The sequence below is a fragment of the Kogia breviceps genome, chromosome 15 (genome assembly GCF_026419965.1).
Source record: "Kogia breviceps isolate mKogBre1 chromosome 15, mKogBre1 haplotype 1, whole genome shotgun sequence".
Lineage (NCBI taxonomy): Eukaryota > Metazoa > Chordata > Mammalia > Artiodactyla > Physeteridae > Kogia > Kogia breviceps.
The window spans coordinates 2,571,490-2,589,273 of record NC_081324.1 but is presented as its reverse complement, the minus strand read 5'-3'; the positions used below and the strand labels follow the sequence as shown (position 1 = coordinate 2,589,273).

At 54.2% G+C, this 17,784-nt stretch overlaps 1 protein-coding gene across 4 annotated transcripts in view; it reads right to left on the bottom strand.

The window, feature by feature from the left end:
- The window catches only part of ZNF516 (zinc finger protein 516), a 111,841-nt gene that overhangs the window by 49,944 nt on the left and 44,113 nt on the right, over nucleotides 1–17,784 (bottom strand). For all 4 annotated transcript variants that reach the window (XM_067014760.1, XM_059039707.2, XM_067014759.1 and 1 more), the window contains one exon: nucleotides 14,158–16,102. In XM_067014760.1, the coding sequence (XP_066870861.1) occupies nucleotides 14,158–15,931 (1,774 nt within the window). In that variant the 5' untranslated portion in view covers nucleotides 15,932–16,102. The remainder of the gene's footprint in view (nucleotides 1–14,157; nucleotides 16,103–17,784) is intronic.

Here is a 17,784-nt window from a genome sequence, read left to right as displayed (position 1 = left end):
TGTGCTGCGCTCGAAGGTGTCACGTCACTCCGGCTCCAGGCGCTCTGTTGACCATTTTCTGGGTTCGAAAACGCTGAGACTTTTTTCTCATCACGCATACAGACTGTTCTCGTCCTCAACAGAGCTAATGCACACATTGCACGGGTTTCAAGCATTAACGCGTGTAACCAATAGAAAGAGGGGCATCTCTACCAGAAGGCCCTCCCCTTTTCTCCCTCAGCTAATTATCCTTCGAACATTCACAGCCTGAGGTCCCAGCATCACCATCTAGTAGTAAACAGAGCTGCTAAACAGGCCTTAGTCAGCCAACGAGCAGGCCAGGAAACAAGACCAGATGTTTCCCGGGTGTCCTGAAATAACCACCTGCCAGAAGATTCACCCAGAGACAGGCACCTGGTAACACACAGGCTAGCCAGGTACTGTGAATTTCACACCAAGGACAAGCAACTTTTAGCATACGTCTCAATCATTACATGGGATGCACCTATACTGGGAAAAAAAAAAAAAAGTATTCGATGTTTATCTGAAATTTAACAGGCACCCTGTATTTTTTATTTACTACACCTCTAACGTGTTCTCAACTAAACAAATACATTATTTACATGAACGACTTCAAAGGAAACACTGTGTGCATTAGACCACAGTCCAAAAGCAATGTGTGAACGCTGATGGAAACGCCAACGTTATGTATCACGAAGAAAATTACTTTTCATCTGGATGCAGTACTGTTCACTTACTGAGAAGAGCTGAATGTATTCATGGAAAACAGAGGAGAAGCCAGTATTACCTTCAAAGGAACCAAACCACAGGGCAGGCACTTAACTAATGACTCGTCTCTACTGTGACGGGGCCTCTCGGAGCCTCAGTGACTCCAAAGGTCCCTCCCGTGCAAGGGAGGGCCTACCTGCAGCCCCTGATTCCTGCACCTTCTCTGGGCAGGTTGCCAAGACATCCCACCCACCCCCCCCCGTCCCCGGCCCGAGGCCCCGCTGCTGGGCTCGGCTTTGGGGCACAGCATCTGGAGGAAGCGTCCTTGAACCTCTGAACCTCAGATTCCCCACTAACACCCACACCCCACTGGGTTAGGATGCTTTACCAAGCCTTCAGATGCTGGGTGAAGAAGCTAGCACATGGACATGCGTGTGTAGTCAGGCTATTTCAAGCCGGTGGAGGAAAGACTGATGATAAAACAAATTATGTTGGAAAAACTGGAGAGCAATACGGAAAAAATGTGAAAACGTCTCACAGAATACAAGTCCCACGTGATCAGTGCAATGTGTAATAAGGGAAATGTAATAAGGCAAACTAGCTTTATTCAATGAAAATATTTTAACAGTAGGATAGGGGGTGCCTTTCTAAGTGGTGTGTAAAACTGAAGAACCATAAAGGAAAGAAATGGCCAATTCTGACCTTTTAGAACTTCTGCAATAAAAGACTTCACAAAAAAGTCTTTTATTAAACTAGGAGACAGTATTTAAAGCAAACAAAGATTCATATCCACAATATATGAAGTGTTCCTATCACATGATAAGAAAAGGACAAACACGTTATAAAAATGGGCAAAGTGCATGAACAGGTATATCACACAAGAAATACAAATGAAAACATGCTTATTCTCACAGAAACTATGAAAACAGAGATCAAAGCAATAAACGCATAACATTTTTCCTCTGGGCAGCAACTGCAGTACATTTGTAACACCCAGAATTTTTGAAGGTCTGGGACAGTGGACCCAACTCATCAACTGTGGGGGGATGTGAGGACGTTACAACCTATGTGGCAAAATCTTCTGAAATATGAAATGTGCAAACCCCCTCAAACCAGCAATTTCATTCAAGAAATCGATCATGAAATTCTCCTAAGTGTTCTCAGCACATTTACTGCAGGCTCTACTTGTAATGAAAACTGGGAAAGAAACTTCCACGTCCATCCACAGGCAAATAAATTACGATCACGTTCCGTCTGACGCAGGTCAGGAGACACTCCATGGATGCGGCCGATTCCCGAGACATGCGTTTGCTGGAAGAGCACGTCGCGCAACAAAACAAATAAAATGATCTTATTAAGTGACAAAACAAGGAAAAAGTGCGCACGTGTATACACTGCGTATGTATTCTTTAAAGACCTGAGGGTACCAAATAAACGTCTCCTGAGGGGCTGAGGTGGGGAAGCACGGCTGCAGAATGTGGACTGTTCGCCACGTATTCACCAAAGACTTGTCCGTTTTGCAAAGAATGAACAGAATTCTAACGTCAGTCGCACGTGCCAGCCGGGATCCGGCCCGTGACATGTTAGCCCTTTTGCTTGTCCACCTCCATCACTGCCCCCGCGACCCAGGGGGGCCGGAGACACAGGCTCTGGAGGAAAGAAGCAGAGAAGAGTCAGTCGTCAGCCTGGGCACGGGGCTGGACAAAGGCAGCCTTGGCCGCTCCCCTCCTCCCCGGCGGGCAGGAGAGCTGGGGTAGCGGGAGGAGCTGTCCTCGGGCAAGAAGACCAGGTCTGGGGGAGCCTAACCTCGCCCTGGAAGGCCTCCCCCCACCAAGGGCATCCGAGGGAGCTGCGAGGTGACACGCCACCCCCTGTAGCCAGGGCAGAGAGACAGGGTTGGGGGCCGGGGGGGATGGCAGTGGAGGTTCCCAGAGGAGGCCTGGGCGGATGACAAGGGCAGGGTCACGGCAATCTGTCCCGGGCACACTGGTCACAGTCTGGGATTCTGTCTCTGGCCTTGCGACACAGCCAAGACAACAAGCACAGGATCCTCTGAGACGGGACAGACTGCCACGAGGGCCCATTGCTCCCCTACATCAAGCCTGGTGGTGCCTGCTGAGCCCTGGGTGTGAGCTGATGTCCCGTTTCCTCCCATTTCCTTACTCCCCCCCTTTGCCCAGCTGACAGGAAGAGGAGCAAAAGAGGCGGGAGCAAAGGGCCTGAACAGGATGAAGCTGGCCAGTGGCCAGCGGGTGGGCGCGGCCGAGGCTGGACCAACAGACGGCAGGTAGCAAAGGCCAGCCCCTCACCTGCCCTGCGCACCTGCTCTGGGAGGCTCCCAGCTGTGGCACCTGTCCGAAAACTTGTACTGCACCCCCCGTACACCAGACCTTTAAACTCAGAGGAAAAGAGCTCCAACACGAGAAGGAAAACCCAAGAAATTCGGACCCAGAACGGAAAAGAAACGTGGACATTTAAAAGGGATCCAGGAGGGCTTCCCTCGCGGCGCAGCGGTCAAGAGTCCGCCCGCCGATGCAGGGGACGCGGGTTCGTGCCCCGGTCCGGGAAGATCCCACGTGCCGCGGAGCGGCTGGGCCCGTGAGCCGTGGCCGCTGAGCCTGCGCGTCCGGAGCCTGTGCTCCGCGATGGGAGAGGCCGCAACAGTGAGAGGCCCGCGTACTGCAAAAAAAAAAAAAAAAAAAGGGGGGGGGGGATCCAAGAATCACATCTGCCTAGTGCTGTCCAGCTCACCAGGCAGCTCTGTGTAAGCGACTTCATCTCTTCCCAGCTAACTTTCAAGCACGATGCCCTTTTGTAACTGGGGTTTCAAAACAATATCAAGAATTTGTTTCTGAGCTGTGCGTAGGCTGTCACCATGGAAACTGCAGAGACTCTTTTCTCTCGTTGGTGCTGACACACAACCTGTCCAGAACCTCGTGTTCAGAGTTTCCAAAATTCCCCAAGTCAGGACTCTGCAGTCCCTTTCTTCATGCCTGAAATTCAGGAACTCTGTAAGCCACCTCCAGGTGACACATTTTAACTGCACTGTGAGGCTAGTCATGACACTCCTCTGTCAGCCAAGGAGCTTTACAAGAAAAACAGCGTTTACGGTTTTAATGCCTGTTTCCAACCTCATGGCCATGCCCTACCGAATTTCATCATTTCTGAAAAAACAGCCCCAAATCATATTTCTTAACGATGTCCACTCCCATTACTCTGCATTTCAAGTCCAATACTGGAATAATCTGTATAAATCATACCTCATGCATTCTGCAGAAATCAATTTTAAAAAACCAAGAGCATCACAGACAAGTTCTAAATCAAAGCAATTACAGTACCTAGGAGTCAGACTGGGAAACTGACCATCATCCCAACACCAGAAATGATGTTCTCCAACGGGCCAGTCCACTGATGAACTCCTCAATCACTGGATTGTCTGCGGGGACAGCCTGGCTTCATGATTTTGGAGGGAGCTGCCATTTCCCCCAGCAGGCTTCAGATATCAGGCTTAGGCACACGTGGCATCTTCTATGGGAGGACCGACCCGTCATCAGAGGGCACCCCTGGGTTACCATTGTAAATGATGTATTTCAGTAACCAATCAGGCTATTACATGAAAAGAGTAGTCATAGTAAAACTGGAATACAGTTTAGTCACAGCGCTGGAAGTAATTATTCCGGAGTTCTCAAAAAGAGCATGAGTAATGCTCAGAGCTGGCACATCGTTAGGGGGACATATTTGGCAACCAGCAGTCAGCCCAAATGTCTTACTAATCTGTGAAAAAACTTCTCTCAAATCAGTGGCTGCCTTTGTAAATAAGACAGAAGACAAGGCATCCTTTAAGTGGATACAACTACACTGACCGCACACACAGACGCCGGTAAAATCCCAGCAATGAAGGCGTGACATTCTCATCTTTAATCCACAGAAGACTGTCCCTGGCTTTTTCAATTCCAGTAAAATACAGATCGGAAACCACAATCTGTTTTAATACACAAAGGCTTAGACAAACCGTGTATGCAAATACTGGGTCGTATCGGTAGCCTACAAAGGTTTCAGGAAAAACCAGCCTCAGATTAGGTCAGGCACACAGGACATTAAGGACTTAAAAAAAAAAAAAAAAAAGCAACAACGTAAACTTACAAATGAAAAATTAAGAACATGTGCCAGAGACATGTACACAACAAAAACACTTACCGAGTAAAACCTAAATGCTTGAGAAAAGAGAAGCTCAGCTAACTAAATGGTTCACTGTAGCCACGATGAACATGCAGACCAAGGACGATACAAATCGAATAGCACCCCCGGCGCAGGGCTGGCCGAGCCAGAACGTGCCACGGGAAGGACAGTAATGTCCTGAAAGAAGGGGCCGCCTGAGCTCTGGGTGGGTCTGCTTCCGAGGTCTCGGGCACTGACTGCGAACTTCAGACTCCCAGTGGGCCGGGCCGAGGCAGGAGCAGGAAAGGGATGCTCTTCTCAGCAGGAAAGACCCCAGGGCCGGGGGCGAGGGCACAGGGCCTCTGCAGCTTCTCAGCATCTGCGCGCCGAGGACTCCTCTGGAGAGGCACCGAGGATTCCCCCAAGGGCTCCAAGTCCCAGGGCCTCGCACAATCCCTAGAGAGTCCGCAGCTGCCTGCTCCGCCTCGGTCTGGGGCCCTCGAGCGCCAAAGCTGTGTCTGCCACCGACTGCGCACCAGGCCTACCCTCCGGTCACAGCCCCAGCCCGGGTCCGGGATCAGCCCAAGGGCACGAGCAGCACGTGGACCCTGAGCCCCGGGGCGGTCCGGTGGGCGAGGCGTCCAGAGCCCCAGGCCCTCCTCCCCATCCTTCTATGGCCGCCAGGCACGGGGACCCTGGCCGGCAGTGAGGTGGGAAAGCCTCGGGGACCTGAGTCACCGCGTCCCGGGAAGCCTACCGTGACCGTGAGCGAGGTCAGAGCGGACCGCACGCTCACCGGCTGCCGTGCACGCGGCCACCCAGCCCTGGAGACGCTCAGCCCGCTTCTGCCTCTGCAGCGACAGAGGTCCCCAGAGAGCCCGGGACGCAGACCCCAATCGCGGCACCAACAGGGAACACTCAGGGCCGGCAGTCGGGAGAAAGGCTCCTCCCAGAACACCAAGCTCACCAAGAGTCACCCCAAACACACCTAACGCCAGCCCAGCCAAAGAGGCCGCGGTATTATCTCACGTCGAAGCGGCGCTTTCAACTCAAAAGCTCGGCAGGATCACAAGAAGTTCACGTTAAACACTGTTGGTTAACCCACGGCGACCCTTCCTGGTCGTCGCTACTGGTACAGACGCGTGGCGACTAGACGACGGCTGCTCCCTCCCAGGGGCACACCACGCCCCTCCCGGGAGGTCACGGCGGACGGGGATGGGCCGAACCGACCCCTCCCGGCGGGGCTGCCGGCCACCGCGCAGTCAGGGTCACCGCGGGGTCCTGCCCGCCGAGAGCGCGGTTCCAGGAGAGGGGTGCGCCCACCGTGCGAGGCACGAGGCTGCAGAGACGCAGAAACTCCAGGGACACAGTGGGTCAGGGTTGGAAGCGGGAGTCCAGGCGGGAGTGGGGGGTCGGCCGAGAGGGCGGGAGGGACTTCCAGCCGCCAGTGCGCTCGCAGGGGAAACGGGACGCGCGGGCCCCCAGAGGGTCAGTGGGGGAGCTCTGGGCAGGGCGTTCGGGGTGCGGAGAAGGTGCAGCGGGGGAGACGGGGAGGCAGGTCAGGGCCACCACGGCTGTGGTCCCGGGAAGCCAGTGTCAAGAGCGGGAACTCCTCGGCTTTTGCAATGACAGCATCAAAGGGCTGAGCAGATCCGCCACGTGTGCGCTTTCAACCAACGGTACGAAGCAGGGGTGCTGTCAGGTGTGCTCCGTCACAGGTCCAGACAGACACCTGCTGATCACGGAGCCAGGCAGGGGCGCCAGTGCTGGCCGGAATGACGTGTCCGAAACGGCCGGGACGAGGCACCGTCTCGGGGGTGACGCCCCCGCTCAGCAGCCGTGAACCTCACTTCTGAAGCACAGGGCCACCCTCCTGCAGAGCTGACCGGGACACACCCCTGCTCATCAGCAACTGATGGTTCAGAAGCAAAATCACTCCAATCCACCGCTTCACAGGTAAGGCCACATCTCAGGGGACTGGGGTGCAAGACCCAGATTCAGTTGTTTCTACTCACTCCTGATGGGTCTCATCTCCCAAGAGGGGTCTCACGCTTCACGTGAGAAGCCACAAGCTCCCGTCTGAACTGGAGGAGACCAAGGTCCTCCGCGTGACATGTGAGCCACAGGCAAAGAGCCGAGAACTGCAGCCGGCGTCACCCATAACTGCAGACCGGGGAAAACTAAGTCCAGCAGGGCAACAGGACAGAAATAACAGGATTTAGGACGTGAAGCAGAGACGGAAAAGACTCAAAAGCAGTCGCATCGAACACGACTCTGTAAACACAGTGCGGGCATTTTTCCTGGAACCCAGGAACGTCGTTACTTTTGCCTTCAGACGACGCCCGCTGGATATTTACCGCAGGCAGGCAGCCTCCCGGCGACAGGGTGAAGCCGGCACGCACCCCACACCGCCAAGCACCGGCGTCCACTGAGCTCGGCAGGGCTACCTCCATCTCCGTCGCCCCCAGGGTGGGCGGGAGGGGGTGGAGGCTGGGGACCTGGAGCCCCGGACGGGGCCTGAGCCCTCCTGGGACCACACGCTTCCGCCCCTCAAGTGACAAGCCAGGACACACACCCTCTCCTAGGCTGGGAGACGGGCCCTGTGGACCCTGGTTCCGGTTCTAACTCTTGTACCAACAAGAGCCGTGTGGACAGGACGTCCAGGCCATGCCGGGCAGCAAACGGGGACACGGTGGCAACAACCCCGCTGGTGGCGATGCCAGCCCCCGGAGTGCCACCCCGGAAACCGGACACCCACCCAGGGGCTGAGGACTGAAGACACACAGCTGCTTCGCGCGAAAGGAGGACCACAACCTAGGCGAGCCCGCTCAGGAGCCTCTCCCACCACCCACGCCGTCCCCAGGCAACAGACACGCCTGGCGGCTCTGGGCAAATTATAAGGATTCCCCCTATGCCTTGGGTTTTCCTCTCTGTTAAAACGGGGGAGCAGACCAACACCCCTCAGTTTCTTCCCAGCTCTAAAATTCTACGATTCTCAGGCTTCCCTGGTGGCGCAGTGGTTGAGAGTCCGCCTGCGGATGCAGGGGACGCGGGTTCGAGCCCCGGTCCGGGAGGATCCCACGTGCCGCGGAGCGGCTGGGCCCGTGAGCCGTGGCCGCTGCGCCTGCGCGTCCGGAGCCTGTGCTCCGCAACGGGAGAGGCCACAGCAGTGAGAGGCCCGCGTACCGCAAAAAAAAAAAATAAAATAAAATAAAAAATAAAATAAAATTCTACGATTGTATCTTGTGTGAGAGAGAGAGAGAGATGGAGACAGAGAGACAATGAATCAAGCGTCTGAACTTTGCTAATAAACAGAAGGGTCTGCGTGGTGTCTGCTTAACGACGCTGAGGACCGCGCATCCCACGTGTGTGTCTCAGTGTCAGGAAGAAAGTCCAGAACATAATCTCCAGAGTGTAACGCGTTTCGCAGCGTCATAAATCCCTTCTGGAAGGTCGGGGATGCGGCGCTGCGTTCCAGCAAACACGAGCATGCACCCCACGCACAGAGGACCAACGTTGGAAGAATCCGAATACAGCAGGCACGCGCTATTCTCATCACAATGCAATCTTCCTGTGATAATTCGGAGGCGTATCAGGGGCCCACAGGGCCAGGGAATAACTCCCGTCGTCTCCGTGCGCATGCTGACAGAGATGCTTCTGGTTGCTAAGACGCTGACTAAACCACAGGGCGTTCTGCAGTCGGCTGTCAAGTGCAGCTGGATATTTTCCGTAAAGAACTTCACTGCACTTTCCTACTGAATAAGAATCTCACGGGAGGGTTTCCAAGTCTCACTTTATTCCCAACTAAGTAAATTCTCCTCGACGCTCAGCACAGCAGAAAGCACTAAGGGCGGTGTCACCCTCACATCTGGCTGAAAGGCATCTGTCTGCAGTTCACGGTCCCTCTTCTGTAAGCTGGGATCAACCAGCTCTTCCTTGATCTCCGTCCCTGCTGTCCGGATTCTCCCTGTCACCGGTCCCCACCCTGGTGCTGCGCTCCGGCCGCTCGCTGGCACGTGGCAGAGAGCATCCCAAGCTCTGTGGCCTGGCACCTGCGCCAGCATCACCACGGCCGGGGCACTTGCAGAGCAGCCGACCAGCCTGCGTATGGACTTTTATTAGGTACCGCTCAAGATGCCCGAGTGACGAGGAAACTGGCCCCGGCGAGCTGGACTGAAGAGCGTCCGAGGAGAGCTGACCTCCTGATATCGCCTGTACCGATTCCGAAGGCTCCTATTCAATGGGGGCCCCGGTACCACGTAGGGCTGACACCGCTCGGGATCACAGGGCTTGTAACTGCACAGGGCTGTTCCCATGTGCTTGCTGTGTTCTTCCGGGGACACGCATCCTATTTCCCATCCTCTCGCTTTATTCATGTTCTCTCCTCCTTGGTCTCCTACCCCTTGCTCTCTGTGGGGTCATCTTTGGCCTGCTGGGCGGGGCGGGGCCGGATGAAGCCCTGCGTTAAGACAAAAGTCCTTCCCGATCACTGCGCATTGGACATGGGAACCGGCCGCCGCTGCAAACGCCCCTCCCAGGCCCACCTCACACCCTGACCTTTGTCCCTTGATTCCCCCTAAATCCTGCTTCAATGGGAGGACGTGTAACAACATTTCCTCCCTAAGCGCTCCTGATGACCGTCCATGGTCTATCAAAAAAAAGAAGAAGAAGAAGATTGGCTGGTTAACCTTTTGGAGAGCTGCATGACCACAGCCTGATCCGCCACGCACAAATGTGGACAAGAGTCGGTCAGTCTCAAAGCACGTGCTCAACTAACACTTTATAATGAAAACACTGGGGCTCTTCTTGCAATGACGACAGAAAGAAGATGAGCTCTAACATCCGAGACTTCGGTCTGGTGGCAGCAAGCGGAGACCTGAGAAAGTGGAGGCTTTCTGAAATAAATCTTCCTTCTAATTATCTTTTCTTCCCCGACTATATTTTTTAATTTGGAAAACTCTCTCTTAACTTCTTCCAACTACGTGTAACGCTATGGCGCTCGCTCCAAGAACTTTTTATTCTATCGGGTTGAGCCATAGGGTTTGTCAGTCAAAAACAATCAAATATTTGCAATTTCAAAACTTGGGGTTTTACTATCAATTAAGTTACAATCAGTATCCAAAGACATAGAGAGAGGGTGGGCTCAAAAGGCTATACGCTAGATGCGATCGAAATTAGAATAACAAAAAATAGTCAAAACCAAGGACACACTATAAAACACAGGGAAACAGAGCCATTATTCTGTAACAACTTTAAATGAAGTATAATCCATAAAAACACTGAATCACTAGGTTGTACACCTAAAAATTAATATCATATTGTAAAGCAATTATATACTTCAATGAAAAAGTACCTGGGGTGGTCACCTAACTTTTAGCCAAAACAGTATGCAGGTCAACAGTAGGAATGGGTTCTGCATCAAGGCAAGGCCCCCAGCACCAGGCAAGGCTTCTCCCAAGGACACCACGTCTTATAGTACAGGGACTTCATGAAGAGAGCCCTTTGAGACACAGTCAGCAAGCTTCTACCACTCCTAAGTCATCCTAACGCTTTCTAAGCAGAATTCCACTTTGGCCTGTTGACCTGTCCTGTCCTCAGGAATGAATTCTGAGCACAAATATTCTGCTTTGTGTTTGAAAATGTTAATTTTTCTAAATTTCAACTATATGCCCTTTCAGTGCTCCTCTTCCCTAATTAAAAGGATTAATTTTATTTATTTATTTTTTTTTTTGCAGTACGCGGGTCTCTCACCGCCGTGGCCTCTCCCGTTGCGGAGCACAGGCTCCGGACGCGCAGGCTCAGCAGCCACGGCTCACGGGCCCAGCCGCTCCGCGGCACGTGGGATCCTCCCGGACCGGGGCACGAACCCGCGTCCCCTGCATCGGCAGGCGGACTCTCAACCACCGCGCCACCAGCGAAGCCCAAAAGGACTAATTTTTGTGAACTCCAAAAGGGTACTTTCTATCAGTGCCACGTCACTTTCTCAATGAAGATTTAAATCTAGCTCAGTAACACATTTTAAGTTATTGAATTTTATCCACAACTTTGCTCTTAGACTATTTTATGTCTGTAACAAGGGCTGCTGGGAACCGGTCTTACGTGGAAATAAAGGTAACGGGACAATCAGAGCTTTCCAAAGGAATAGACGCAACACTCGACAAAGAATGTTTCATGAGAAAAGCAAGTTTCTTTCAATGAATCTGAGAATGCAAATTGTCTCTAGATCCAGAAGCAGCATTCACATCCGCCCCTGGACGTCAAAAGATCTGTGGGGAAAATCATGGCACGATATGGGGATTTACTGGACGGGGCACAAAGATCTGAACTCTAATGTCAACCTGGCTACTACAAGTCGCCGGGTTCATTCTTCTGAGATAGTATATGATCTTCTGTCCCTCAATTCCTACATGTTTCCTCTAATCACTTGAACCAGCCATCCCATCAAGGTTCTGAGAATTTATTAGTCGTGTCACTGTTTAAAGGTCTAAATCATCTTTTAGTGACCAGAAAGGCAAGTATTTTCCAAAGCTGAATGCATTTTTTAACAAGAGAAAGGCTCACTGCAGATCAAAACAGAGGATTCAACATGCCCATTTGCTCTTCCAAAGTAGCTGCTTCCAAGGCCTTCCCAATCCCTGCTAACGAGACTGCTCTGTGAGTATTAAATCCATATAACACATCTCTCTCCTTAAGGGGCATCCGTGAAGCAGCGACTGAATGCCAGCTAGAGCATCAAAGGCCTGCCATGGTATAAAGTTTGTGTTTTTAGGAGGAAAGCTACTGTCCTTTGGGGCTACAAAAAGTGACCCGTGCAGACCTACAATGTTCAACATTTTATGCCACTGTCTTGCCATAAATTTCTTTCTCTAGTCTCTCAATAAGCTCCGATATTCTGTTGTCAACTCGTTACACCCACACCATATATAATCTTGTTATGGAATCACCTGAGGTATCACATTTCTCAAAAAGTTGATTAATACAGAGAAAAGAGATATAATCTCATTAAAAAGTAAATGATAATCTCTAACATTTCATGAACTGAGAAGGAACAAAAAGAGTGAATTCCAACTCACAGTGAACGTAATTTGATCTTTCCCACCATCTTGACGTTAAAAGCACTACTGAATTAGCTTATTACTAATCATTTAACTGCCATCGCAATAGATGGGGGTAAGGACAGCTTTTCCAAATATTAAAAACATTTGTCCTCAAAGTAGGAAAACAATTATTGTCAGCTTTAATATTTCATCCAATGTGCTCCAAAAAGTAGCCACAGTGCTATTGGAGTGTGACCAGTAAAATCTATAGTTGTTGACATTTTTTAAAAGGAAAAACAAAAATTAATCTTCAAAAATGCCACCCAGGGGGTCACAATTGGGTTCCCCACATCTTACGTGACAAGCTGCTAGAAGAACCCAAAAAAGCTCACAGAACTAGCACTGCCTTTTCAGAGAACAGTATATCATACTGTTCCTTCCCACAGGTTGATGACTAAGAAATGAAATGCAAGATACAAGCCCCAGCTCTCTGCACCCAGAGAAGACCCGTGAGCAGCAAGAAAGACCCAACGCAGCCAAAAATAAATTAATTAATTTTTAAAAGAGGGGGGCTTCCCTGGTGGCGCAGTGGCTAAGAATCCACCTGCCAACGCAGGGGACACAGATTCAAGCCCTGATCCAGGAAGATCCACATGCCGCAGAGCAACTAAGCCCGTGCGCCACAACTACTGAGCCTGCCCTCTAGAGCCCGCGAGCCACAACTATAGAAAGCCAGCGAACAGCAACGAAGACCCAACGTAGCCAAAAATAAATAATTTTTAAAAAGCGTTATTTTCATTTACCTACCTACACACATGTGCAGATTCAGCATAGATTGATTGCCCTTATAGGAGCAAAGAAACAACTTTTTTCTACACTTTTGCTGACTCCACGTATACTTGAGTGTATCAGATGCTCACATAATACGCTGTATAGACCTGTAATAAACTCTGTTCAGGAGAACTGGCTAAATCTTTAATAAAGGAAAGATGACATATGTTTGTGGGTTTTTTTAAGACATGCACAGGGGCAGTATTCCTCACTACAGAATATAAGAAGCCCAGCTCAAGCACTTGGATCTCTATCGCCTCTGACCTTTCAGTAAAAGCAACATCCATTAACCAATTTTCAGGGAGAAGAGAAAAACATTCCTGGCTATGCTGAGAAAGTTACAAGTTTGTAACTGAAACATCACCTTCTTACACTTCAAAGAGTTACCCAAAACAAAAAATTATGAAGAAAATGTCCAAATGTTTAAAAATTTATTTTAAAAAATAGGAAAATGATGAAAGTAAAGTTGGCCAAGCATCTTTAAATATTTACATAGCTGCAGTTTGGAAAGTTATCTGGTTCCAATTAGCCATCTCTAAACCCACAGGGTTACTTGAATCTAAAGAGATTAATTATAACTGCACACAATCCAAAGTTCCTCTTTCACTCAGCTGTCTGGTGCAAGGAGAGGGGCAGAGGAAAGCAGGTGTGCCCCAGGTGATGGCGAGAAGAAAAAGACACATCCTGGAGGGGCTCCATCACCTGTTCTTTGCTCAGAAATGTCTGATGCCCCAGAGAGACCATCACCTTCACAGCCAAAGGTGCCGATTTATGCAAACACTACGGGCAGCCAGCAAACAGGAGCCTCAAGTGGAACTGACAAGAGCTCCAAGTACACACTGGGCGCAGACTACCTGAGTCCAAGTCTACCAGAGCCTGGGACGCCTGGGAAAAGGCACCAAGCGCGGGGTTATCTGGCCGTAGGGCCACCTAAGTAGGAGGCTACCTGAGCACCAAGACTATGGGGGCCTCTGGGAAACCAGGGAGCCGGGTCACCTAGGGGCAGGGCTAATTGAGCCCAGATCTCCTGACCATGAGATCCTGGGCAAGGGTTAGCCAGACCTGGGTCACCAGGGACAGGGCTACCCAAGCCTCAACTACCCGGGCATGGCTGATGGGCGAACCAGGACTATCTGGCCTGGGCCACCAGGCGGCGGTCTACTGGGCCTGGACTTCCCCGGCTCAGGGCCATCGGGCACAGAGCTCCCTGAGCCTGGACCACCTGAGCGCGAGCTACCCGAGCAAGGGCTTCCTGGACCTGGGCCCCCTAGCTATGGGGCAACCCAGACACAGGGCTACCTGAGCCCAAGCCAGCTGGACGTGGGATACCTGGGCAAAGGCGACCCAGGAACCGGGCGAGCGGGACCGGGACCGCCCGAGCCCCCCTTACCCGCGCCTGGACCACCGGGGCGCACGCGCTCACCTGGTGCAGGGTGGGCCGCGCTCTCCTCTCCGCTCTCGTAGGCGGCCTCGTCGGCCAGGCCGGAGCCCGGGGAGTCGGCGGCGGCGCAGGCCGAGCCGGGGCTGCTGGGCTGTGAGGCTGAGTCGCCCTCGCTGAGCGAGCCGCAGCGGGCGCGGGGCGCGCGGTCCCCGGGGCCGTCGCGGTCGCGGTCGCGGCGCGCGCGGCGGTGCACCCGCGAGTGCAGCACCATCTGGTGGTAGGTGCGGAAGATCTTGCCGCACTCGAAGCACTCGGACGACTTGCCGTGGCCGGCGGGGGCGGCGCGGCGGCTGGGGCGCGCGGCCGGCCGGGGCTCCGGGGGCCCGGGCGCGGGGTCCCCGGGCGCGCCCGCCCTCTTGCGCGGGGGCCCCTGCGCGCCGGGCTCGGGCTCGCGCTTGCGCTTCTCCTGGCTCACCAGGATGAACTCGCGCCGCTCCTTGTCGAAGGCCACGTCCCCGGCCAGCGCCTCGTCCCACGCCGCGTACTTGAGGTACTCGGCCGGCTCGGCCACCCTGCCCCGCGTGGCCAGCTGCCAGGCCTGGTAGCTGTTGACCGGATCCAGCTCGGCCACGCGCCGCCCGGCCTGCCCGCGGGCGGGCGCGCCGGCCGCCGGGCGCAGGTTCAGGCACTGAAGGAAGAGCTGCTGGGAGTCGGCGGGGCCGGGCGCCGGGTCCTCCCCGACGGGGGCCCGCGGCCGGCCGGCCTCCACCCGGCGGTGGATGGCGTTGTGCGCGTTCAAGCTGTCCAGGTTCGTAAACAGGTTTCCGCACTTGGTGCAGACTTCGTAGAGGCTCAGGCCGGCCACAATCACCTCCTCCTGCACCACGTTGTTGATGGTGGCGATGGGGTCCAGCTCGCTCCGGGGCCTGTTCTTGCTCCCCGCCTTCGGGCCGTGTGCCTTCATGTGGTTTTTCAGGAACCACGGCTCCTTGAATCTCCGGCCGCAGATGTGGCAGCCATGGTCGAAGGAGCCCCTGTGCTTCTTCATGTGCGCCTTCAGGAACCAGGTCTGGCTGAAGGCCTGGCCGCACACCTCGCAGGGGAACTCGCCAGGGGGCAGCTCAGGCTTGCCGTTCTCCGCGAAGGCGTCGCCGCGGGGCCCCTGGGCCGTGATGTGGTCCTTCTCGACGTGGCTGAGCAGCGACTCCTCCCGCAGCGTCACGTAGCTGCACAGCCGGCACTTGAAGGGCTTGTGCGCCTGGTGCACGTGCCGCTCCAGGTCCTTCCTGCGCTCGAACTTGCTCTTGCAGAAGGAGCACTGCCCCGCCCCCGCCGCCGCGGCCGCCCCCGCCGCCGCGGCCTCCTCCGCCGCGCACGCCGCCCCCGCCGCCTCCTTCTTGCTGCTCCGCAGCAGGATCTTGCCGCTGTCCACCTGGCTGGCGCCGTTCAGGATCTTGTTGCAGGCCGAGGTGCTCTTCGTGGGGCTGGCGCAGCCGTCCAGGCCCTCGGACACGCGCATCTCGCCCGCCTCGGGCTCGTGGCCCTGGATCAGAGTCCCCGTGCGGTGGCCGCGGATGTGGATCTTCAGGTTGCCCTTCTGGGAGGCCCGGTGGTCGCAGTAGGGACACTTGTAGGGCTTCTCGCCCGTATGCTTGCGCATGTGCTGGGACAAGGAGCTCTGGAAGGGGAAGCTCTTGCCGCAGATGCAGCAGCTGTGGCTCAGCGCCTTGTCCCCGTCCGCCTCGGGGCTCCTGCTGGCCCTGGGTGGGCTGGGGCCCCTTCTCAGCTCCGTCTCGGCCTCTCGGGGGCGGTCCATCTCGTCGACGAGGGCTCGCCCGGCCGGGGCGGGCACGGCGCTCGGTCACGTGGGCCTGCGTCTTATCTCTCCATGTTCAGGCGAGCCTCCCGCTTGCCGGCTGCAGAAGTGCGCCTGCCCCGCGGAGGGGCATGTCTTACCTGGAGAGCATGGCCGAGGGCAGCAAAGCACCTGGAACAGAAAAGACACGGAGATCTTAGGAACCAGGTTTCCCCGCATGCACAGGGGCCCGGTAACATCCGCGGACAGCGATCTGCACGCTGCTCCTTCAGAAAACCAGTCCCGTCCAAATTAAAGCAAGGAAGCACCCACGAAAGTTTAAACAGACGTACGAGCAGCTGCTTCCCTTTAAGAAATCGGTAATTAAACAATTAACGACTGATAATAATTGTGTGCTAAATCACTAAAATAAATCATAGTAAATGCACACTAGAATAATTTTTTATCAAAGATACCCAATGTTTGAGGAGAGACTGTGGTGAGAGTTCGCGAGAGTGCGAGGCACACGGGCGGCCGGACAGGAGGGCGTCTGGGCGTGAAGGACAGAGACACAGGCCGGGCGGCGGATGGCAAAACGCGGGCCCACGTGCGGGACACGTGAGCCGCGAGGAGGGCGTTCACAGCCGGAAAAGGCGCTTTACAAATGCATCTTTGTGTCTCGGTGAAAACACAGACGATTTAGTGACAGAGAGGCAACGAAGAAGGGCAGGGGCAGAAGCCTGAGGTCCTTCCCGATCTGGGCCTGAACCTGCTGCCCCAGCGCCCAGCGGCCCACGCCGGCTGCCCCGACGGACACCACTCCCAGGGGTGCGTGACCACCAGGCCGTTTCCACCGCGACATTCGGTCTTCGCTGCCTCCTAGATAAAGCCCAGACCCCTCCTGGGTCGGCCTCACAGGGCCCCTTCGCGACCTGGTCCTGTCCCTTCTCTCCTGCCCTGGCTGCAGGGCCGAGTCCTACCCCGGTGCAAACACTCTCCCGACCCCGGCAGGTCCTCACATGGGAGGCGGGGTCTGAGCCCCGCAGGAGCAGGGGTCACGCTGTGTGATCACTGTCGCTATGATGCTTGTCCACCCCCTGGAGAATGAGGGGCCAGGGCAGCTCTGGGCTGCTCCTCCAGACGCCTGGGCGTCTCCCTCACCTGGGCGCAGGCGAAGGGCAAGTGGACGGGGTTGCCCAGCGCTGTGCCTGGCACGCGTCGGGCAACGATCTAGGCTGCGGGGAAGCCGGCCCAGATGCCTGTAAACTGCCAAACAGGCCCAAGACAGTACACACTGACAAGCAGCTATCTCAGGAATTTCCATCGGACTCAACGGTACGGAGAATAAAGAAAACAGTCAGCGGACCAGAAGGGATGTGAGAGGTAAAGTGTCTTTCTGGACGGTATTTTGATGGGTATATATATGTATAACTGAGTCACTCTGCTGTACAGCAGTGATTAACGCAACACTGTAATTCAACGATACTTCAATGAAAAAATTTTTTAAAGAGCAAGCAGGCAGTGGGGAGAACAGCCACACACACAGGCCCCTGGGGCCCGGTCTGTTTATCCTTCTTAGCTCTAAACAGAAGTAACTGAGTTAATGATTCTGAGGGTCTCCCTACTGGAGGCTCCAGACTTGCACGGAGAGGCGCCCAGATGCACAGATTTTCTTTCTCAAAAAAGCTGTAACATGTAGAAAGGAAGCCACGGTTTTTACAAAGTTTCAACCTCATGCACACTAAGAACTCATGTTTGAAAAGCAACAAAATGTGAAGAAGCTATGTATTTCTGGTTGTCAAGCAGACAGCGTACAATGCACATCGTTTGCTCAGAGAGGAGGCCAGGCCAGCAACGCGTTGTTTGCTCTGGGT